Below are 20,900 nucleotides of genomic sequence, written 5' to 3'. Positions count from 1 at the left end.
AAGTGTATGATATATTACAAAATATAAAAAATGTGCTCGCATGTTTTTCAGTTGTGAAAACATAATCCTTGATGATATTTACCGTTGAGTAATAAGCCAAGAGAAAGAACAAGTGTAATGGTTTGGCATTTTACTACACAATCAAAGTTCTACTACGATTTCGGATTCCCATGGGTACCTTGTGTGCTGTTGTACTTTCATTGTATTATCTAGTTTTTATACACAAGTTTTGAAACATCAGGTAGATATGCAACAAAAAAACTATCCAAATGCAATACTTAAATTGAGTTTCGGTGATTGGCATGTAATTGAAAAGAAATCGCAACATTTGGGGAATGGTGTTATCAGTGTACATGGTGCACTTGAGCATGGAAGAAAAAACCACTAGAACCGTTCTTTTATCAGTTGAACGTGGTTGTTCAATTATTTTTTCCGTCGCTTTCCATATCGTTTTCTCTTTGAAATTTTCCAATTTTTCCTGATTTCGTAATATATGACAATTAAAATCATCTAATGAGATTAGTGAAGTGTTTGCTATGACACAAATTTGGGTTCGGTTTCTTTTTGTGTAGAAAGGGAAAAGGAAGAGGTGTCACGTAATAAGTCAACATTTATCCTTATGAATTTGAGCGACAGAAAAGGCGGCCCAAATGACAGTAATCCAATAATAATGTTTGCTCTAACAATATCAATAACCCAAATCTACGAGCTACTAGTGGTAGTCTTACTGTACAGTTATTTTCATTTATTGAACACATTTTTGGATTTTTTAATTTTATGTATAAAATTTTTTTGTAACATTTAGTAAAACATAAAATAATAAATAAAACATTTCTATGCATATTAACAAGTAAACTTGACAGGATTTTTTTTTCAAATTCATATCTTAGTAATGATCTATAAAAAATGATGAAATTAAACTCAGTTTTTATCAAATTACACCGATGAATAGAAAAGAAAAAACCTAGACAGAATTCGTACCACCTATTTTAGTTTTTTTTTTTCGTGATTTTTCAAAATTGTATTTAGACACATCACAGCTCTGTGTTGTTGCGTTCACAACCGAGTGCATCACACCGATCTTTGAGAGATGGATAATCTTATTAAGCAGCTCCAAATGAGCGTCTCAAGTGAAAACGTCGACAGGAATTTTATTGAGTGAGTTAAAAAAAAAACTTTTGAGCAGCAAAACAGGATTTAAAAATAAATTGACCTCTATGAAAAGAACACTGTTTAATAGATGTTGGCATGACCTATTTTTCAAAAATGTACATCTAAACGGTATTAGATAGGAATAAACTTCTAAGAAAAAAAGCAAAAAAGAAGAAAAATTTAGTTGGGTTTAGGCAAATCTTGATTGTTTGATATTCTATAGTTTGAATGTTTTCATAAGTGATATAAATGACTAATACATATGATCTGCAAAACATCCAGATCAGAGATTCGTCTAGGCATCGTAAGAAGTGTAGTTTGTGATTGAAGAAAATTTATAGAAATGAGAGAACCTGATTCAGATACCGATTTTTATATTTCTTATAAACTGGGTCGGGAGGTGAATCTAAACAGGTCATCTTCCTAGAAAATTTTAGAAAAACATCAGGGAATAGGTGAGACAGTTTTCAGTTCGAGTCATCTTACAAATGATGTGACATATGAATCATAACAGTAGATGCTGATTAAGTTTACACCCCTAGAGAACTATTAGTGAAGTGATGATCATTATTTTTTGTTACCGCTGAAATAGTAAAAACTTATATTAAAAAATTGCAGAAAATGCATCGAAATGAATCCCTGTCGCCGGATGCTTCACGAAGTGCTACTTGAAAGAAAAGACATTTTACGTAAGCAAAGAATGAAAAATCAAAAAGTTATGCAGATTTAGAAAAGGTGAAGGTCACATCCGGTGGTCTTTTACAGAATCAAAAGTTTATGACTATGATATAGCGAAAAGACTCTCTAGTTTAAACAAATTGAAGTTTCAAAAATAATAAAAAAACGGAAGTATGAAATGGATCAGAAATTAACACATTTACATTTCAGGCTCTCGGATGAACTTGGTTGCGTTGTATGATACAGATGAACAATCCTCCGAAATTGAGGAAATTCTCGTGAGTGAATAAGTTTTTAAAGTTACATGAAATAGTTTGTGACATTTTTCAATTGAAAGATGAAGCTTATTCTATGTTGAAAGGATTTACACTAATACTACGGAGCTAAAATAACCATATAGTATAGTAAAAGATTCAAACGATTTTGGCAAATTTTTAATTCAAGTCAAAAAATCGTGAAATCGCTGTTTTCACAAATTTTTTGGAAGTTGTCATTCATTTAAACACCAGTTTCTTTCAGTTCTACGGTCTATGAACTATTGTGTTTGCAATTTTTATATTCCAACACTGTTTGGGTTTGAAAAAACGACACTATTTCAAATTTCTCGATAAGTGGTGCAATCTCACTTTTTGACCCGACATAAAAAATTATCAGAATTTTTTTGAGAAGATTTAGTATGATATTCGGTCATTTCAGCGCCACAAACTGGTTTAAAATTATTACCCCATTGGCTGTACTCTTTTAAAACAAATCATTAGAACTGAAAAATTAGACAAGCAACAAAAATTGTAGGCTCAATTCGAAAATCCTACATTTCCGTTGGAAGAGGTCAACACTGAGAAAGACGAGGAATGGCAACCCTTAGAAAGGAAATATTTGGACGGAATTAACCGTATAAAAGAAGACACTATCATGAAACAAATTCAACTGGACAAGGTGATATTTCATATTTTCAAAAAAACAAACTGATGCGGTAGGCGTAACAAAATTTGACATTTACTCAAGCTTGTGAGAAGCTTTAAATCCGATTTTTGATTTGTAAATACTTTTCAAATTTAATTCAGAATATTTCAGGATATGGAAAAAGCCCTGACTAATAGCGAAGAAGTACTCAGAAATCATCGCGATTTTAGACCGATCGACGAAAAGGTAAAATAATTATATTAATTTGTAGAAGAGATATCGAGATTATTATTTGAGATTAGAGAGCAAAAAAAAAATAACAAAACACAAAACTGAAGTTGAAAAGTCAGGCGAACGAATAGAAGAATAGAAAACAACCAGCTTATTAATTTGTTGTTTGTGAATTTTACACTTTTGAATGACTTTTTCTGAACAAAAGTCAGTTTTTCTGAATCCTACTGTAATCCAAAAAAAAGAAAACTAATCCATTTTGGTTTTTCTTCAATTTTTGAAACGATCGAGATCATCACTTGTTGAGATTTAACGCAAGATCAGATCAAATTTTTTTCATTATAAATTTGTTTTTTTTTAAGTTAGGATTATAATTTTACGTGCAAAATTCAATATTCACAATTTCCCGTAAAAAACAAACACAAACCATGATAAATATGTAGAAACCCGTACAAATGTCACATATAATACACAAAATATGAACTTTTTTAAATGCTAACAAAGTCAATGTGTTTTCATTAGGTCCAAATTCACGAAGATTATTGAAAATGTTTCAGGATTTCTCTAACATTCGGCAAAGCATTTCCAAAAGGTTCGAGCATTCGAAAAATAACATTCGCGGGGAGGCAGCAACTAAAATTCTAGTTCTCCGGAGGGAGATCGAGCAGCAGGGGTGAGTTTTTGGATATTCCACCATTATTACATATATTACTATCATATCTCATTACCTAACATTTTAATTTGCAAGTAGACATTACGCTAGTTGACATTAATCCGAAATTAGAATAACTTCCGTGAGACTACTTGTTCCGTCCCTTGTGAGGTCTAGGTTTTGCAAGACACTCAACATACAAAATCATAAATTCAAAAAAAAAATGATGTGGAATACGTTCTCAAATCATGTTGCTTTTTAATAAACTTCGTTGATATTCCAGACAGATGAACACTGAAATGAAAAAGTTCATCGGCTTAGGAACTAAACATCTGAAATTCGTAACAATAATAAACAATTTGAAAACTGAGACAAACTTAATTCTTCACATGATTTGGATTCATATTCAAAACAACGCAGATCACATTTTGTCGGATTTCGTTTGAAACTAACTTTAACGCATGGATCATACAAATTGTTGCTGAAACCGATTTTGTTTCAGACGCAAGCGCCGGAACTTTGACAAAAACACGACGGACATTTTGCAAAACTGGTTCCACGATCATCGTCAAAATCCTTACCCGTCCGACCAGGAAAAGGCGGAATTAGCAAAACAGTGTAATATCAAAATTTCACAGGTAAGATCAGTTGTACGATTAGAAAGGTGTGTGATGCTCAATTTTGTTTTATAAAAAACAATGTCTGAATCAGACTAAATTGAATTATGTCGGTGACGTTAAAGTCTTAAACCTCGAAAGATAGAATATCCTCGAAAAAAATATACTGAACTGATTCAGACTACACATGAAGACTTTACTATTTAAACTAGTGTATGATTATTGGCTTAAAACTAGACTATTCAGCAAAATAGACCTCTAAAAAGAGAACATATTGAAATTATCAAAAGTGGAGTTATCAATTTGGAGCTTGACGACTTGCCGCAATTATAAAATAAACTACCAAAATATGCAACAAAAAATGATAGTTTTTAAAAAATCAACTACGGACAGATACGACACAGAAAACTGGGCAAAATTCGAGATTTTAGCTAAAAACAGTGTTTTTTTTTGACATTTTGAACCGCCATAAAAAATTTTAAAATTTTTTGATCAGTTTCTCTACGGAATTTGTTCATTTGAGCCCATTTTTGGCCAATACGTTTAAAATCGTCCGATCCGTTAATCCTCCTTTAATTTACTAGAGGTCTAGAAGAGAAAAATTTAGTAATGTTTGAACATTCTCAAAAAATCCAAATCTTTCAAAACTTGTTATTGCCGTTTGAAATTTCACGAAAAGAGTCACATTTCGCTAAAATGCCTAATTTCTCCAACTCGTCTATGTCACATCGGATGAAAACCACAAGAAAAAAATTGAACTATCACTTTTCATTGCATATATTGACAGTTTATTACTTACCTTTTGAGTTGCTAGGCACTTAATTTCGGTAATTTTTAGGTGTCTATTTTACTTAAAATGTACCTATCTACTTAGAATGTATCAACAAATGAATATATAAGTATACGGCTAACAGTGTGCAATACAGGGTTAAATAGTAGCTTGAAAAATCGAAGATTGAAACTAAATAAAACAGTACACAACCGTCCATAAAGATTTTTCAGACAGATTGATTTATGGAAATATAGATAAAAGTCTCATGAAAACATTTCAAAAGTTTTTTGAGTTACAACAAAATTGAAATTTTGGAATTTAACCCAGATAATAAAGACAATTTTGACCTAGAAAAATATATGAATGTCGTTGAGACTAACATAGAGTTTGCATAAAAGCCTTTATATTATTCTTAATAGATATGACTTTTTGATATTCACAGAAATTGCGATTTTTTTTTCAAAACTCTAAAACTATTAATAGTCAATCATAAAAACAAAAAAAATTATATCATTTGCGAACAGGTGTCATTGAACAAAACTTTGCGACCTTCAATTATATGCATTGTTCTTTTTTTGGAAAAAATGAACATGCGAAGCAAGAAGAAAACTAAGCTTTCGGGTTAAATATAAAAATTCTTGTTTCCACAAATTCAGAATTTTTTTTGAGATGAAGTGAAGTTAGTAGGGTTATAGTAAGAGTTATATGCAAACACCTGAACATCTTTAGATATTATTCTGTTGCAAGCTGTTGCTTGAAGCTTGAAGTCTAATTGGAAAATTGCATGTGAAAATTCAAGGAAATTGTGTATTGTGAGTACGTGGGCAGCAAAAAATAGTGAATCGTATTTTTAAAAGTGGATTACAATGTAATAAATATGTAATGGATACACAAGGTAATTTTTGAATTTTTGGTTTTAGCTTCATAGACAGTGTTCAATATGTTTTCCAAATTTTAAATGACTTTTCGATAAGTTGTATGATGCTTGGTGGAAGATTTTAAAGTTGATATCATTTTTCAGTGAACTAGACAAAGAAATCGGATTTTAAATGAAGTTAGACACAGCAAAAATAGAACTGCTCCATAGAAACAAACATTAAGTTTTGATTTTGATTTTATTTCCAAAAATCTTAATCTGCGGGGGACTTGAGAATAGATTATCAATAGACAAGTCAATAGTATGATGAATTGTGACAATGTTTCTGCAAGTCAGATATAAATAATCTGTTTCATGAATGAACTAATTCTTAAATCACAATGATCGCTTATCGTTGGCAAAGACTTTGATGATGTATAGGTATTATCTTGAAACAGGAAGTTCGAAACACTTTCTGACCGTAGATCGAACGAACATATTCACTAAATTGTACCAATAAAATATTGGGAAACAAACAAACTTCAACAAAATCACAAAGTTTTAACCTGTCTTGTGAATTGAACTACAAAAAAAATTATTTGAGTTTATTTATTTTTAAGATTTTTTATGAAACATATCTCATTTAAAAAAATCAGAAAATTGTTAACTAATAGTATTTTGTACACAGGTTAACAATTGGTTTGGAAATCAACGAATTCGGACAAAACAACAAGCTTTGCGTATGCAAGAAGATGAACGTGAAAGAGCTGCATCAATGGCTAACGAAGCACAAGCAATTCAGAATTCTTTGAACAGTTCTACGGTTGCATCTTCGTCGAATATGAGCACATCGGGGCTCATTAACATTCCGCTGGTTAACCCAACAATGCAATCAATGGTAATTCCTGCAGTGCAACCAGGCCTACTTGGCAATCCAAACGGTCAGTTATAATAAAAACTAAAAAAATCTTGAAGGAAGCAAAGTAGGTTCAAAAGATGCGAATTGGCAAAATCTGTAATGTTTTCAAGATGTCAGATTCCAACAATTAAGTTTTTTTTATAATAACATATCTGCCGGAAATGTTATGAATACTTTGATTTTTAATTTTAACCAAGGTTTTGATTTTGATTTTGTTTTTTTTTGTTGGAAGTACTGCTCTTTTATAATAGTTAGAGTATTTATTGGAATGGGTGCTGTTATTTTGTTTTTATTGCAGGTTTGAACTCAAATATTGTTTTTTTAATTTGTGTTCTACAAAAAACTAGATCAGGAACTTTATTGAAAAAAGTTTTAGAATACCTCGAAGACATTTAAAAAGTGTCAAGCAAACACATTGTTTGTGCTTAATCGAATTCAGAAAAAAAAACACTAGAATTAGGATGTATTGAAAAACGGAAGATTGTTAAAATTCCAAAATTGAACAAAAAATTAGAGTGGAAAAAAAGAGTGGATAAATAACTTCAAAAGTTATATTTGCAAGTTTGCTCAATCCGTTTGAAGACGCATAAATCAGAATCCTAATAAAGTTTTAAAGTTTTTTTTTTTCGAAAATATCTAGTCTAAGTTTTGCCAATACAGCAAATTTATGAAACATTTGGTTTCACTTTCGAAAGATTTAAATATTTTTATAATTTTAATCCAAAACACAAAGGAGAGCGGTGTCATTTAATTTTTCTCTATTTTAATGTGTTGAAGTTCCAATAATATTTCAATTAGTAGATTTTAATTGTGTCAAATTTTTATTATTGACAAGCTGAAATAATTTTAGAAAAAAGTAAAATAATTTTAAATCTAGGAAAAGTCCACATTAATTGTTTGAAAACAAATTTTAAACACTTGTTTGTAAATGGTACTTACACGAGCAAAAATTTAATTTGAATTGAAAACGGAAAACTTCCCATTTTCAAACTTAAACATAAAAATAATCAGTCTTAAAATTTTAAAAATTATATATTCTAGAAATCTTCCTTTTACTGAATACTAAAAATTCATCATATATCAATTTTAGAAAAAAAAACCATATTTATTATTTTTATCGTTTTGTGAGATGACGTTTTAAAATCTAATTGGTGATTTCAAAAAAACTTTCACATCGAGAAGGTTATTTTAAAATGTCGATATATTTGATGTGTTGGCATTTTTTTTTGATAAATGTAATTATTTTCAGGTTTTTCTACGTGAAAATTTCAAATTTACATTCATATGTGTCTTATAGTTTCCGCAAGTATCAATCAATTTCAGTTGATGATTTTTGTGTTTTGCATTGCGATTCCCATGTAACCGCAAACAAGCCATCCGTGGTCACCGCTTATCTTTGCTCTTTTCAGCGTTTCTCCATCAGCCACACTATTTTACTGCCGGAGGACAAATGTCACTCAATGATAATGGAAATGGACAGGTAGCTCAGCAAAAAAAGTATTGACGTAATGACCCTTCGTTCTCTGTTTCAGCAATTCTTCACAGATTATGAGACCTTTGGACTTGCACAATCGGATACAGAGTCGTTCAATCAAATGGGATATCTAGGATGATCTACTTTGATTGAGAAATTAAATGTTGAATTCGAAATTCGTTGTGTTTCATAATTCATCTTTTCAAAGCTTTCCTTCATTTTCATGTTTATCTTTAGTTTTGCTAAAAGCCAAGTTTTATATTTTGAAAAAATATTTATCTGGTTCATTAATATATAATACAATCTGAATAAATAATTGCACAATGATATAAAAAAACACTGGGACTACACATTGTTGTAATACAATTTCTTTGGGGGATAACTAGGCTAGTAAACAGGGGAAGGAGGCTGGAGTATAAATGGAATGTAAAATTAAAACATTTTTTTGATACAATATTATAATTGTTATAATTAACATAATCATATTGGTATAAATACAATCGGGAACAGTTCAGTAAAACGCTTATTTTTCTGTCACTGGTGGATATATGAGCCGTTATTTGGTAAAGTATTTGGGAGAGAGGAAGAGTTCTGACATGAGAACGAGAATAAATAGAGAACAACATATTGCACGGTTTCAAACCGGTAAATATTGCATTACAATAAATAAATCGAGTGAAACAATATTCAGACATCTGAACTACACACTCTAAATGGTAATAACATTTGTAATACTTTTTGATTGTTCCCAACAATTGAAAAAGAATGAGAAAAAAAAAGAAAATAAAGAAGTTGAATAAAACCTTGAATGATTGACTCGGGTATTAAAAAGAAGTATGGGACACAATAGGAATATGTTCTACAACGAACAGTACATGGAAGTATATCTTGAATCACAGATATCGGGAAATGGGACCACACTGGACCGACAGGACAAGTTGAAAAATGTAAACAGAGTATTGACACATACACAGATAGCAACACGTCGTTGTCTTTCTGCCAGATGACTACAAGTTATAAGGAGGCAGGAATTTGTACACCAAACGCTGCTTCTTTTCCGGCTTTTGGATGATTCCTGGAATATTGATTTGTAACGTTTTTGTTTTACACTTCCTCCTATTCTTTTTACCTTTCTTATAGTACTGTCGAAGACTTCTGGACAACTTGTCATAATTCATCTGTGAACGGTTTTTTCGTTGTCCCCAATATCTAGCCAGCAGGAGGGAAGACTCGATTTTAAAAGTTCCCTCATCTCTATCCACCCATCGAACACATGCACTGTACTGTTTTGGTTGATCCAAAAGCTCACGAATAAACTGCCACAGATGAACAGTTCCTTGATGACGAGTGTAGGCACGCTCATCGTCATCTCCCTCGCTTCCGTTGCACATTGCGTCAATAGGGGAGTTCATGTAACCCTGGTTGTGAAAGAAGTTTGAGAAACCACAGTTCGAATTGTTCATGTGAAGATCAATATCATCGTCATTCACTAAAAAACTCTGAATTAGTTACAGTACTAATAAGCCCGTGTCATACTGTCTTGACTGCTCCCATTGCTGCTGGTATCGCTGTTGCTTGGCGATGGCAAAACAGTTCCCTGTTGAAAGAAGCTGCTCATCGACATGTTTGGATACCCTCCTATAAATACAATTTACTTATTCACATCAAACGCTTCCGGTTCGAAACCAACCGTTTCCATTGAAAAATGGATGATTCGGGTTCTCAGCAGCTGCCATGTTGTTTGTTTGATTGTTGGTGCTGGCTAGCTAAAAATACGAGAAGGCTTTATGAAAAAAACGCATTGAGCAAATAGGGGTACAAAAAGACTGCGCGCCGAAAATTCTGAGGAATGACATAATCAACATTTACATACCCAATTAGTTTTTGACTGCATGTTATTTTCGGCAGCGGTCATTCCGGAGCTCTGAACGGTCACGGGTGGATGATAGTTTTCAAATGCTGAAATTGAATTGGATTGGTGTCTCGTTTTCGTGTGAGCATGTCACTGATAACCGTCATGATGACAATCAGAAAAAGGGCGTGATTTATAGTCATGCTAATCGCATCACCTTTCACGTAATCTGACGTACCGGTCTTCCACACTTGGAGTTGGGCATGCAACGTGTCGCCTCCCGCCGGCAAAATCATTTCGAAATCTTTTTGACTCATGCCGAGCAAATCAATACCAGTGATTGAACAGTTTCTAGGCGGCTGAAGATTGAATTGCATGCACATCTCGTTGATCCATCGTGCTCCATGCTCGGATGACCACAGGTAGAAATCTAGAGACCAAAAATATAAATGAGGTATTGTGGATAAGTAATGTACCATTTGGAAGTCCCAATTTGGCACAAGTTGTACTGATGTCTTGAATCAGATGACGGAGAATCAGGTCCCTGTAGATGTCAATTTGCTGGGTGTCAAGACCGTTGTCTTGCGCAATCTCCGGATTGACATTGAAATTGAGAATGTTTTCTGGAACTTTTTCGTGGTAAACATTCAAACAACAAGCATTGATGCATATCCATGTATCACCCGCACTTTTCTAACCCTGACACATTTCCATATCTTCCTAATATCTAAGCCCTTTTCTTTTTTACTTTGTAATGGGTCACAACTTTGTTTTCTATTGTGGTTAGCCAAAGCAGCTTAAAAAAACATGACCCCGACCCACAACTAATTCGGTAGCCGCTTGGAAAACTTTCACTGGTCAATCCAGGCGTGCCGTCAGCCAGAGAAAAAGCTGACCTGTGCCTAACTACCCTAATCGAAGGAAAACGTGTTTTCTCAATAGTATCTCCCGCCAAACGAAATGAGATGTTTTTCGATGAAGGGATAGTGAAAGTCCGAAAGGGAGAAGAAGGCGTTAAAAGAACCCGAGATTATGATTGACACCATTCAAAACAGTCGTTAATGGTGTTTGTATGTATCTAATCCATCTAAAGTACCAACCTTCAATCTCATTCTTCACAAACGTGCTGTGATCGGCGTCCTGCAAATTATAATAATACAGAGGGGTCAGTGTGATAATCAGTAAAACTACCTTTGAGAATCGACGGTTATACTCGATGGGTTGGATTGGAAGATTGCATGGCATATCCATCGGATGTGGTTTGACGTTGTTTACCTAAAATAGTTGTACATTGTGATTGTTTCCAACGTGATTAAAATGCAAAAAAAGTCACTCAAAAAATTATTTCTCTATTTTCTCCATCAATCGGGTCTTATCAATTATCGCATCTATGACGTAAATAGCACGCACGTGTCTTACTGTGAAAGAAAATGAATATGAGAACAAATAAAGTAAACTAAATTTCAAAATAGCAAAAAATTATTGAAGCTAACTTGCGTTTAAAAAAACATTGATGATTCAACTGATTGATAAAAATGAGTAAGGTGTGTTTGTTACTCTCATTTTCCCAAAAACGTTCTTATTTCAAACTTCAATTTTGGTAATCATAACCAGTTTTCAGAGCAGGCATAAAATAATTAACGCAACCACACCCACATGGTCTCAAAAAAGAAGAAGACAAAAACTTACCTGGTCGATTCCGAATAGATCATCATCAAATGGGAACTCGCTTTTAACAAAAGGAGTGCTTGCGGTTGACTCCGTTCCGGAATGTGGCTCCGGGCTCAGAGAATTCCATCTGTGACCGACTGAGCCAGTACCGTTCATTGATGAAGAATCTAGAGTGACAAAATACTATTGGAAATATTATAATTCCAACCGTCAGACTTACAACTTCCGTACTTGTATTCCAAGTTGTTGAACGGGAACGCGAATTGGTTCAAACCATGAAATTGGGTCTCGCCTGGAAATTAGAAGATTTATCTTTCAAATAAACACTATGATGAGAGAGGGTATACGTACAATAAGCAGCAGTCATATTGAACAGTACAAGTGAGATAGTAATAAAAGTTAGTACTGAAGATGGTAGGTTAAGTCGAGACCGAAGAGTAGTGTCGACCTGTTTGTGCACTAGAGTAGTAACGAATAAAGTGGCACTGTTAATCAGTCAAATTTTATTTTATCGCTAATTTTCGCTATTCCCAACCCCTTTTTTTGCTTCGACTCGGAAAAGTTATCAGCAGAGCGTCAAGCGATTTCTGGCGCGCGTGAGGTTGACTAGTGTGACACTCCTAATCATTGCCTCGCTCAGTGTCACATGAAACCAAGCTTTTCCAGAAATAAGCTGATAAGTAACAAAATGAAATTGATGGCGCCAATGGAAAACTGAATTGAAAACTCGATGATCTATTACACGAAATATGTTTGTTGGAGAGTTAGCATTGATTGCGTCAATTAGGGGGCAAAAGCCCATTTTTATCAGTGAATCATGTTGCACACCAATTCAATATTGAATTGAAAACTGATCTAATTGCTGACAAAATACTGAAACGTCATTAAATAAAACGTGAGAAGAGTTTGAAAAAATTTGTGGTTGAAAAGACGATATCAAATACATATTCGCAAGACATCGACTAAAAAACTAAAAAAAGATCAATCACTGAGCCGATCGAATATAATAAAATAATAAATAAAATGTACTGAGCTTGAACAAAAGTGTGGGGGTGGGGGGGGGGGGGGGGAAGGGTTCTAAAATTGATGAGTCAGGTTGGTCGTGTCAGACACGATGGGACCTCTTTCAATGGTGCAAACTACGCCGCGCCATCCCCCCATAATTCAATGCAAATGAACAAACCTTTTCTTATTCATACTACATAAGGAGTACAGGTAAAGAAGAAAAAAGAATGTGCATTGTGCACAATTTTTTTCATTATAAAGAGTTAGGATGTCATGAAAATTGGAAACAGGTTTATTGCTAGAAATTGGGAATGCACGTCATTGAATAAACAAGCTACAACGTGGCGGACCAGAAACATGGGTGAATCTATAAATTGAAAAATAATGACACGGTTGAAATGTTTTGAAATGTGTTTCAAGTCTATACTAAGTAGTGGACTCTAAGGTAATAAGTTTTAATAACTAACAAGCTATCTTGACGAATGAAAATCCTAAGAATCAATCGGTATGAAAGTGCACACAATTCTCTCTGGAATTGTGATGATGCGTGGGTCGATTTTTGCTCCTATTTTTTTTTTGATTTCATTGTCCATTAACGTTCCCTGGAGTCAAAACACATTTAGCTGGCTGATGTTGCAAAGAAATTATGACGCACTGTCTGATTTTGTTTGTCGCCTTATAAACTTGCAAAAAAATTACGTATTTGATAATATTCTGATATGCTCAACTTTTGCATTTCAGTGCCACAGTTTAAGCCATTGATAAGTCTAAAATTCTCGTGATTGATTACGATTTGCATCATAAATCACTAAATCATGTAACCCGTGTTTATCGCTGGAAAAAAGAAAACATTTAAAAAAAGTGAAATTTGAAGCAGCGAACTAAACTGCTGATAAAAAAGCGCACTCAGCAATTTTTTGTGAGCTGCCTATCAAGAAACAAAAGGGAAATGAAAACTTAAAATCATTGTGAGAATTATTGTTTTTTTTTCACATGCGTTGTATCTCCACAATGACAAAAATACCCTGCTGTCGCGAGAATTATTTGACTTGGTGTTTTGTGCTTTTCGTCAAAAATGAGGCAGCGGCAATTCGCAGAGGTCCAGAGCGCCTGAAGTCGTTTTGCAAACATCCAAGTGACCGGCTACCGTACGGCACCAGTGAAGGCTCTCTGTCTGCCAAGCCGAGCGAGCAACAAACAAAACAACTGGCTCAGCTCCTCGGAGCACTCTCACCTTGCGCCACAAGCACCCCCATCTCCCGTCCGATATATATTTTCACACTGTTTGACCGGTGGCCCAATACTTAAACAATGTCATATCGAGGCGGACAGTGGCTCCGATTCTTTGCAATTCGAGGACTGTGAAGGATTTTTGATTGGCAATTTTAAATAGTGTTGGGAGAATAAACAAATAGAGAGATAATCAAAAGTATCGGTATATATGAGAAGAGTCTGCCAATGATTGAAAATATTTTTAGGGCAATAATGATAAAGGGAAATAGCCTTGGAAAAAATTTATTGCCTTCAAGTATCTTCTCAAAAACAGGTCATGATGAAATTTGTTAAAAAAATGGATTTGAACTCGTAAAAATTTTGAGCATACATTAGATTAAACTGATCAAACTAATACAACAAACTTCAACAATACAAATCACTGTTAAAAGTAACAAAAAAAGTTCGATGGCAATGCCATAAAGTATAAAATATAAACGAATTTCGAGTATTTCGAGAGCATTTTTGACATTGAATGCTTGTTGCTCAGTGTCGTCGAAGACTCATGGAGCCCCCTCCCTGTAACCGGCTCCGGCGGCAGCAGCACAAAAAGCAAAAAAATAATTGTGGACAGACCGGGAGGCGGTGCCCTCCGCGCGGCTACCGCGCATACTCTCTTTAACCCAAACACACTCTCGCGGCTCTCAATACCCGGCGAGGCCTGTTTTTTTCTTATTCCGCTCCAGGTTGACATGCATGTGGAGCACAAAAAATCGGTGGACGGTAGGGGTGAACTCATTTCGAAACGTTTATGAAGAAAGATGATAAATTTTTGGAAAAGGGTAAATCAGATTTGAAAAAAATCAGAAAAAAATCAGATTTGAAAAAAAAAATTAATTTTAGAGGTAAAGTTAAAAATTTCCAAAGATTAGTATATATCCTACGGGGAAATTTTTCAACTCGTTTGTATTGTTTGTAAATGATTAGATACCAGATTACCACATCTCCATATTACAATTTTTCAAAACGTTCGTGAATTAATTATTTGCAGTCAAATCATAGTTTTGTCGGGAAGCTCAAAAGCAATTGCTTGTGATTTTTTTGTTCCACTTATTTTCCTTTCAAAAATAGCCCGGTTTAAACGTGTGAAACTAAACTAAATTTCTCAAAATGTTCAAATCTTTTGATAATTTATTATGGTCATAATAAATTATCAAAAACATAAATATTGGGTATCACTTATTCAAAAACTCCGCATTCCAAAGTAAGAGAAAGTTTGGATTGATAAGTATGAAGGAATTTTGAAAACTTAATGCATATTAATTGTGTTATCTATATGTGACTCAAAATCAAAACAGGAAGGATTGAAAAGCTTTACAATAAACAAAATTGTTAGCGAAACCTAAAATTGCATACCAGGGAGGTGAAAAGTTTGAATAATGAAAGAAAGGGAGCTTTAGGATTCTGGGGATTTCAGAGAATTTGAAAAATGACAACAAAAGGAAAGGGATCGTGTTCTTGTCAGAGGTCAAACTTTTTGATGTTGTCCGAAAAGTGGCCCATCTCCTCCTCACCCTCCTCCTTCTCACTCATTCCCTCCATCTAGCCCCTATTTTGCCCCCTAACGAGGGATCGAAACAGAGATGAGGGAGGCCGATTTCAGGTGAAAGTGCTGGCGCGGTGCGTCACGAGAAAAGTGAAATGAGTGAAGAGCGAGGATCCAGGTCATTGGGGTGGCCTTTTCCTTCTCTCGTATTCCCTTGTTGTCTGTCTCGAAGAAGCCGTGTACGATATGTTTCTGTCTCTCTCATTTTCTCTGTCTGCCTCGTAACCCGTAGGCTTCTTCACATGATCTCTTTTTACTTCAACAAGATTCTGCGGAGCGTCGTTGTCAAGAAGGGAAACATAGTGAAGGAGACGGTGACTGTAGGATGAACGACGATTTTCTTTACCGACTAGTTTACTTTCGTTCACTTTCCCGGACATTTGCAAGAAAAAACACATCGGTAGGAAGAAGCAGAAAAGATGATGTGTACACTATTACTGTATGAAAAGAAACGTGTACAACGCCACACTTACTGTCATTTCACCTTTTGACGAGTCTTGATGAAAACGAAAGGTCCAGCTTAAGAGGATGATCAGGAGAAAGAATAGGGATGAAGTATGAATTTTGAGGAAAAAGCTAGAAACAAAAAAGAAATGAAAAAACGAGTAAAGCTCCGTGCAAAATTGAAGGATCGGTTACGAGGTAATTGGAAGGTTTGTATGGAAACCGAAAAAATCTGAGAAGATGATTAATGGCAAAATTCAGTTTCCAATCTAAAAGTTCCCAACAATTTCAACCAGGAAATAAGGAAAGTGGATATTGTTATGGAGTCGTCGGGTCAGATTTGTTATCGCTTGTTCGGCGGCGCAACCGATCCTTCATCGTCATTGTTGCATATCTCTAAAGCTAGTGGCGATTCGCGTCATAAAAGTTATCACATTTGCAAGAGATAATGATTGTGGTGTCATTCGTCAATATCAACACCTTAGAGTAGACTTTGATAAAAGAAGAAGATGATAGCGATATCAATAAAAAAAGATTGGCATTTTGTTAGTTGTTTATATGTATGAGTTGGTGGCAATTTAATCAAATGATGACTACGACCTGTGAAGAAATCATAGAAATTCATTTAAATAGTGCTGAAATTACCCAATATTTTAACAAAACGTTTCAAAGTATTTTATTTCCAGTCAAATTAAATTTGCACCAGGTACCGAGAAATCTAATGCAATGTTGCATGTTCAGACCGTACAATGTTGAAATATAAATGATTAAACATGATTAGCGGGCAAAACTGTGACAGTTTGTTGATCGTTTATGTATTTTTGATGCTATAAACTTTGAACTAAAAGATGGATAATTTAGCTTTGGCCTTTAAACCCTAGTAAAATGTCGAAACATTTTGGTCTGCACGGAGTACATGAAATCAATATTCAAGTTACAAGAACAGATTTCCAAAACACCTAGTAGAAATCGGAAAACATATAAAATGGAAAAGCATGTACAATTTTTTAAGCCATATAACAGAAACTTTTTTTTTGAAAAGTGACAATATAGGTGAATGACCCAATAAAAGTGCGTTCGGTGAAATTTTGCTTGAGTTGAAGAAAGTATTTGTTTGCACACTCGCATGAATAGATGAGACCCAATAATATAGGTCGGATGAAACACCTTCGGATTTCAAATCTCTTCACCTCTTACTGTTCTGGGTCGTGGTCACCAATAAAAAAGCATGTTTCACTTTCGCCTCTTCCACTACTACAACAAATATATTGGCGCGGCCGGGAGACAGCGTCGATCCTACGCCGGTGGCATGTCGTGTCAGAAAAAAACGCAAGACGGTCAGCGAGATTATGGAAGAAAAATGGAAAACGTTGGTTTTTTCTCTAAAAAAGGAAAGTTAGCTAGTGGTGGTATGCGCGGACAGTATTGGAAGCGTCATCAAGATGCGCAACACTTAAAATTTTTGGAAGATAGCATCGCCGAATATTTGGCCTCAAAAAAGCCATCTTTAATAGGCTGAAGGAGGCGATAGTGAATATGGAAAAGTGAAATACTTTTCAAAAATAGTTAGTAAGGAGGTGCATACTGAAAGTTTAACTTTATTCTCAAAATTCTGAAAATAACAAGACGTTTTCAATATATCGTCTATTACAATAATCTCATTGACATCTAAATTCAGAATACCGATATTTTTGTATGATTTCTTATAAATGAAATATTGCTATTAATTTCATACTACAAACAACTTAACACAAAAACAATAAACTCTCCGATTATCTGATAACTTTTAAAATATTGTGGTCTACTACGGGTCAAAGGAAGCTGAGCTCAATTCGGATAGATACAAGTATCAACTAATTTTTTCTATTCATCTAGGCAAAATATGTTTTCATTACAAGTAAAGTTGTGCAGAATTACATTAGCACCGACCGGCTCGCAAACTAAATATTAAAAATTGCAAATTCCAAAACTCCAGAAATGAACCAGAAATTTTCAAATTTTTGTTCCAACTGGTCAGTGCCTCAAGTTTTTAACATGTTTTTTTGTAATCATAATTTTGCTTGTGTTTTTGCCACATGAGCTGTTTAGAGTCCTGTTACCTGGCACCTAGAAATTGTTCGTTTTTTTAATAGTTTGAGAATAAAAGTTTTAAAAAATATAGTTTTAGACTTAAAATTTTATGTGATCAAATTTTTTAATCAAGTGTGACGCTATTAATAGAAAATTTCATTTCAAAACTGATAATGCGAATTCAATCGAAACATAGCTTTTTAGAATGATTTAACTTATACAAATAGTTTTTAAAAGGCAAATTAAAAATTAATGATTGCAGTCTCTGCTCTCTCCAGGAAGGATTCCTTCTAAATTCCAAATTCCAATATCAAAAGTCTTCGGTGTGTCAGTGTCCGAATAAATGTAGTTGTTTGGCAATTCAAACTTCCAACGTCTTTGGCATGGCTGAAAATAAGTTTTTGTGTTGCATGAATAATTAGAAACTTACATTAATTCCGTCATCACAATCGTGGTAGATTTTCAGGTGAGGATCAATAGTTGTGAGTTCCGTGGTGGATCCACTCAATTCGAACTCTCCGTTTGCGTTTGTATAGCCGCTACCCAAATCATCATCAGGGTCGGATCCAAAGTCGTCATCTATCAGCTTTACTTGAACATTTTTTACTGGAACATTGCCACATCTAAACGCGCCTTTCACCTGAAAAAAACTGTCTAAATAATTTGAATTTCTGATAAAGCCCACTCTGTAGTTTTGACGTCCAGAGTGCGATTCCGATGCAGCCAAGACAACTGATAGAACACATGTTCCAAGGATCAAAAGTTTGGAAATCATCTCTGAATTATACAAATTTTAATAAGGAAAATTAAAAAAAAAAGATAGAAAAGTTGGTCAGAAACCAAACATTAAAGATGACAACAATTTTAAGAACCATATTTATTTGTTAAAGTTGAACATTATTCAGTTAGTGAGCACAGCTTCTACTTTCGTTGTCCAATTCGATCTGAAAAAAATATGATTGATAATTTTTGACTAGAAAATTAAATTTGCCAGCTTTTCAATCATTGCGTTCATTTGAACTTGAAAACAATTACTGAATATGATTATTAACATTGTTTTTTAATAATATTGCTAAACATTGTGAGGGGGTTCTTTTTGCCGACCCACCTTCACTTTAACTCAATGCAACTTAAAGCAAAATACCCACGGACGACACTATGCAGCGTTCAAATCAGCATGTCAAATTTATATTACCGTATATTCTCTATTAGTTTTGCACCTCTATTAGTTTTGCATCAAATTAGGTGTCCGAAAATTAGTTTTGCACGCCTTACTAATAGAGGATATACGGTAAATATAAAATAGGCTATACAAGGATTTACATATAGGTTGAGCCGCACACCTATATATCGAATAATTTTTCGAAAACTTATTATAAAACCTGATAAAAACACAAAACAATAAAAAGGTACGGTACACGGTTTCGTTCCCCCCAAAATGATTTTTAATTATTTAACACTACCTTTTTAATTTTAATCCACACGTGAATGTTTATTTTAATACTGTTTTCATGTTTAGGCTTAGAAAATAATTTCCCTAAGCCTGAGAATGAAGAAAAAGTTCACGTCTCAATTAGAAAATATGGAAATCACTTTGGGGGGGGGACGAAACCCATAAATACCAAAAGTACTTTTAATCAATCACCAACCTCCAAATTTAAAACTCCTAGATCCATGATTTCCTTCACTTCTGGCCCATTAGTAATGTATTTTGCTGGTATCCGGATAACCCATTCTCGTTGGCAAGGCTGAAAAAAGGTTAAAAATTAATATTACAAATTGGCACCTACGCTTCCTTGATCATTGCAGTCATGGAAAATTCTTAGTTCTGGATCAATTGGTGTCAGCTCCATTGAAGACCCAGACAACAGAAAGTTTCCATCGTCATCGGTTGTTTTTTGATCCAATACATCGTCTGGGTCTGGGCCTAGAAATTCAATTGGTACGTCACAAACTTGCAATTAATCGAGGATCACTAACCATTATCTTCATCAAAAAGTTTCAAGTTCACACCAGCAGCTGGTTTACTTCCGCACATGAGTCTACCTTTGACTCCAGTCGATTGAGTACGGAATGCAAATGCTCCACCGATTAATAGTAATGTAAGAACTAGAGTCTTCATCATCTATTACTGAAATTTAAAGTTGAATTTCATATTTTTGGGAAATAATCTAGTTTTCGAGAAAAGGTATCAATTGTCAAGAAAAAATATTTATTGAAAGAGACGAAATGTTGAGTTAATGAAGTAGATAACGAAATGTTGACAGTTCCGAGAAAATTTAAGTCAAACACAATAAAATCAAAATTGAGTGACAGTGTTGTTCAAATTTTGATAAATGGATTTGGGTCACTTGTCTGAACTCACATTTCCGAGTATAGAAATCATGAACTATTATAGAGTAAAAAGTACAAATTTCTCTGTGCAAAACCGAATGTTTTTTTTTGGTTTTTGAAATTTTTAATTGTTTTGAGACCCAACAGACCCCAACATGTTTGTTTTTTTGATAAATTACTGAAATGGTTAAAAAATCTTTTGTGGCTGATCAATCAATTCACAAAAAGCATTTAAATAAACGGGATAATGTTAGATAAACACACAATATATACAAGAAGTAATGATAAAATAAAAACGATTTTCCAAATTGTACTACACAAAAAGTTGTCAAAACTGGAGAATTTAGTTAAAACTGTTTATTCTAAATTTTGAACCACCATAAAAATTTTGAGAAACTTTTGAAAAGTCTCATTTTGAATATTGTTTATTTGAGCACATTTTACGTACGTAC

At 34.0% G+C, this 20,900-nt stretch overlaps 4 protein-coding genes and 9 non-coding genes across 14 annotated transcripts; 7 read left to right on the top strand and 6 right to left on the bottom strand.

Moving 5' to 3' along the window:
* The first annotated feature begins 1,029 nt into the window (after nucleotides 1-1,029).
* ceh-60 (Homeobox protein ceh-60) lies at nucleotides 1,030-8,580 on the top strand. Its single transcript, NM_076700.6, has 10 exons — nucleotides 1,030-1,158; nucleotides 1,771-1,841; nucleotides 2,041-2,108; nucleotides 2,623-2,766; nucleotides 2,905-2,979; nucleotides 3,522-3,637; nucleotides 4,119-4,254; nucleotides 6,550-6,802; nucleotides 8,190-8,260; nucleotides 8,313-8,580. Exons 1-10 carry the CDS (start codon nucleotides 1,091-1,093, stop codon nucleotides 8,391-8,393), a joined length of 1,083 nt encoding a protein of 360 aa, NP_509101.4. The 5' UTR covers nucleotides 1,030-1,090; the 3' UTR covers nucleotides 8,394-8,580.
* On the bottom strand, nucleotides 8,509-12,240 carry ets-4 (Transcription factor ets-4; the record flags this gene model as incomplete). Of its 2 annotated transcripts, NM_001373331.2 has the most annotated exons (12): nucleotides 8,520-9,329; nucleotides 9,384-9,743; nucleotides 9,791-9,892; nucleotides 9,945-10,020; nucleotides 10,128-10,213; nucleotides 10,345-10,536; nucleotides 10,583-10,729; nucleotides 11,207-11,246; nucleotides 11,298-11,381; nucleotides 11,796-11,944; nucleotides 11,998-12,069; nucleotides 12,129-12,240. In NM_001373331.2, the coding sequence occupies 12 exons, from the start codon at nucleotides 12,142-12,144 to the stop codon at nucleotides 9,262-9,264; spliced, it is 1,392 nt and encodes a 463-aa protein (NP_001359862.1). In that variant the 3' UTR covers nucleotides 8,520-9,261. The 2 variants fall into 2 exon arrangements, with proteins under 2 accessions (NP_509099.2, NP_001359862.1); NM_076698.6 differs by lacking the exons at nucleotides 11,796-11,944; nucleotides 11,998-12,069; nucleotides 12,129-12,240 and having other exon boundaries at nucleotides 8,509-9,329; nucleotides 11,298-11,357.
* F22A3.15 lies at nucleotides 10,885-11,079 on the bottom strand. Its single transcript, NR_071313.1, has one exon. It is a non-coding gene; the product is annotated as an Unclassified non-coding RNA F22A3.15 (non-coding RNA).
* On the top strand, nucleotides 10,949-11,093 carry F22A3.14. Its single transcript, NR_071312.1, has one exon. It is a non-coding gene; the product is annotated as an Unclassified non-coding RNA F22A3.14 (non-coding RNA).
* A 1,652-nt stretch (nucleotides 12,241-13,892) lies between the features above and the next one.
* F22A3.13 lies at nucleotides 13,893-14,036 on the top strand. Its single transcript, NR_071311.1, has one exon. It is a non-coding gene; the product is annotated as an Unclassified non-coding RNA F22A3.13 (non-coding RNA).
* On the bottom strand, nucleotides 13,950-14,089 carry F22A3.12. Its single transcript, NR_071310.1, has one exon. It is a non-coding gene; the product is annotated as an Unclassified non-coding RNA F22A3.12 (non-coding RNA).
* A 14-nt stretch (nucleotides 14,090-14,103) lies between these two features.
* On the top strand, nucleotides 14,104-14,200 carry F22A3.11. Its single transcript, NR_071309.1, has one exon. It is a non-coding gene; the product is annotated as an Unclassified non-coding RNA F22A3.11 (non-coding RNA).
* Nucleotides 14,201-14,457: 257 nt separating this feature from the next.
* F22A3.10 lies at nucleotides 14,458-14,757 on the bottom strand. The gene has a single exon (NR_071307.1). It is a non-coding gene; the product is annotated as an Unclassified non-coding RNA F22A3.10 (non-coding RNA).
* On the top strand, nucleotides 14,507-14,757 carry F22A3.17. The gene has a single exon (NR_071308.1). It is a non-coding gene; the product is annotated as an Unclassified non-coding RNA F22A3.17 (non-coding RNA).
* Nucleotides 14,758-15,621: 864 nt separating this feature from the next.
* On the top strand, nucleotides 15,622-15,904 carry F22A3.16. Its single transcript, NR_071306.1, has one exon. It is a non-coding gene; the product is annotated as an Unclassified non-coding RNA F22A3.16 (non-coding RNA).
* A 1,429-nt stretch (nucleotides 15,905-17,333) lies between these two features.
* Nucleotides 17,334-17,633, top strand: F22A3.9. Its single transcript, NR_071305.1, has one exon. It is a non-coding gene; the product is annotated as an Unclassified non-coding RNA F22A3.9 (non-coding RNA).
* Nucleotides 17,634-18,257: 624 nt separating this feature from the next.
* ttr-35 (Transthyretin-like family protein) lies at nucleotides 18,258-18,891 on the bottom strand. The gene is made up of 3 exons (NM_076697.7): nucleotides 18,800-18,891; nucleotides 18,545-18,754; nucleotides 18,258-18,501 (listed from the first exon to the last, which is right to left on the bottom strand). The coding sequence occupies exons 1-3, from the start codon at nucleotides 18,887-18,889 to the stop codon at nucleotides 18,364-18,366; spliced, it is 438 nt and encodes a 145-aa protein (NP_509098.2). The 5' UTR covers nucleotides 18,890-18,891; the 3' UTR covers nucleotides 18,258-18,363.
* An 89-nt stretch (nucleotides 18,892-18,980) lies between these two features.
* Nucleotides 18,981-20,248, bottom strand: ttr-36 (Transthyretin-like family protein). The gene is made up of 4 exons (NM_001038452.7): nucleotides 20,095-20,248; nucleotides 19,905-20,041; nucleotides 19,764-19,862; nucleotides 18,981-19,058 (listed from the first exon to the last, which is right to left on the bottom strand). The coding sequence occupies exons 1-4, from the start codon at nucleotides 20,237-20,239 to the stop codon at nucleotides 19,020-19,022; spliced, it is 420 nt and encodes a 139-aa protein (NP_001033541.2). The 5' UTR covers nucleotides 20,240-20,248; the 3' UTR covers nucleotides 18,981-19,019.
* Nucleotides 20,249-20,900: the final 652 nt, after the last annotated feature.

Source organism: Caenorhabditis elegans, chromosome X (assembly GCF_000002985.6).
Source record: "Caenorhabditis elegans chromosome X".
Lineage (NCBI taxonomy): Eukaryota > Metazoa > Nematoda > Chromadorea > Rhabditida > Rhabditidae > Caenorhabditis > Caenorhabditis elegans.
Note: the sequence above shows the minus strand (reverse complement) of the source record. Positions and strands in the feature narration are given on the sequence as shown.

What these genes read in the sequence shown, in the direction of transcription:
- ttr-35 (NM_076697.7), bottom strand. Translation starts at nt 18,889, where the DNA reads ATGATTTCCAAACTTTTGATCCTTGGAACATGTGTTCTATCAGTTGTC. An exon ending in CTGGACGTCAAAACTACAGA is followed by an intron (nt 18,755 to 18,799) that starts GTGGGCTTTATC and finishes AGTTTTTTTCAG; the next exon opens with GTGAAAGGCGCGTTTAGATG. An exon ending in ATTGTGATGACGGAATTAAT is followed by an intron (nt 18,502 to 18,544) that starts GTAAGTTTCTAA and finishes ACTTATTTTCAG; the next exon opens with CCATGCCAAAGACGTTGGAA.
- ceh-60 (NM_076700.6), top strand. Translation starts at nt 1,091, where the DNA reads ATGGATAATCTTATTAAGCAGCTCCAAATGAGCGTCTCAAGTGAAAAC. An exon ending in TGAAAGAAAAGACATTTTAC is followed by an intron (nt 1,842 to 2,040) that starts GTAAGCAAAGAA and finishes TTTACATTTCAG; the next exon opens with GCTCTCGGATGAACTTGGTT. An exon ending in GTAATATCAAAATTTCACAG is followed by an intron (nt 4,255 to 6,549) that starts GTAAGATCAGTT and finishes TTTTGTACACAG; the next exon opens with GTTAACAATTGGTTTGGAAA.
- ttr-36 (NM_001038452.7), bottom strand. Translation starts at nt 20,239, where the DNA reads ATGATGAAGACTCTAGTTCTTACATTACTATTAATCGGTGGAGCATTT. An exon ending in ACTGCAATGATCAAGGAAGC is followed by an intron (nt 19,863 to 19,904) that starts GTAGGTGCCAAT and finishes ACCTTTTTTCAG; the next exon opens with CCTTGCCAACGAGAATGGGT. An exon ending in TAGGAGTTTTAAATTTGGAG is followed by an intron (nt 19,059 to 19,763) that starts GTTGGTGATTGA and finishes TATTTTTTTCAG; the next exon opens with ATCGAATTGGACAACGAAAG.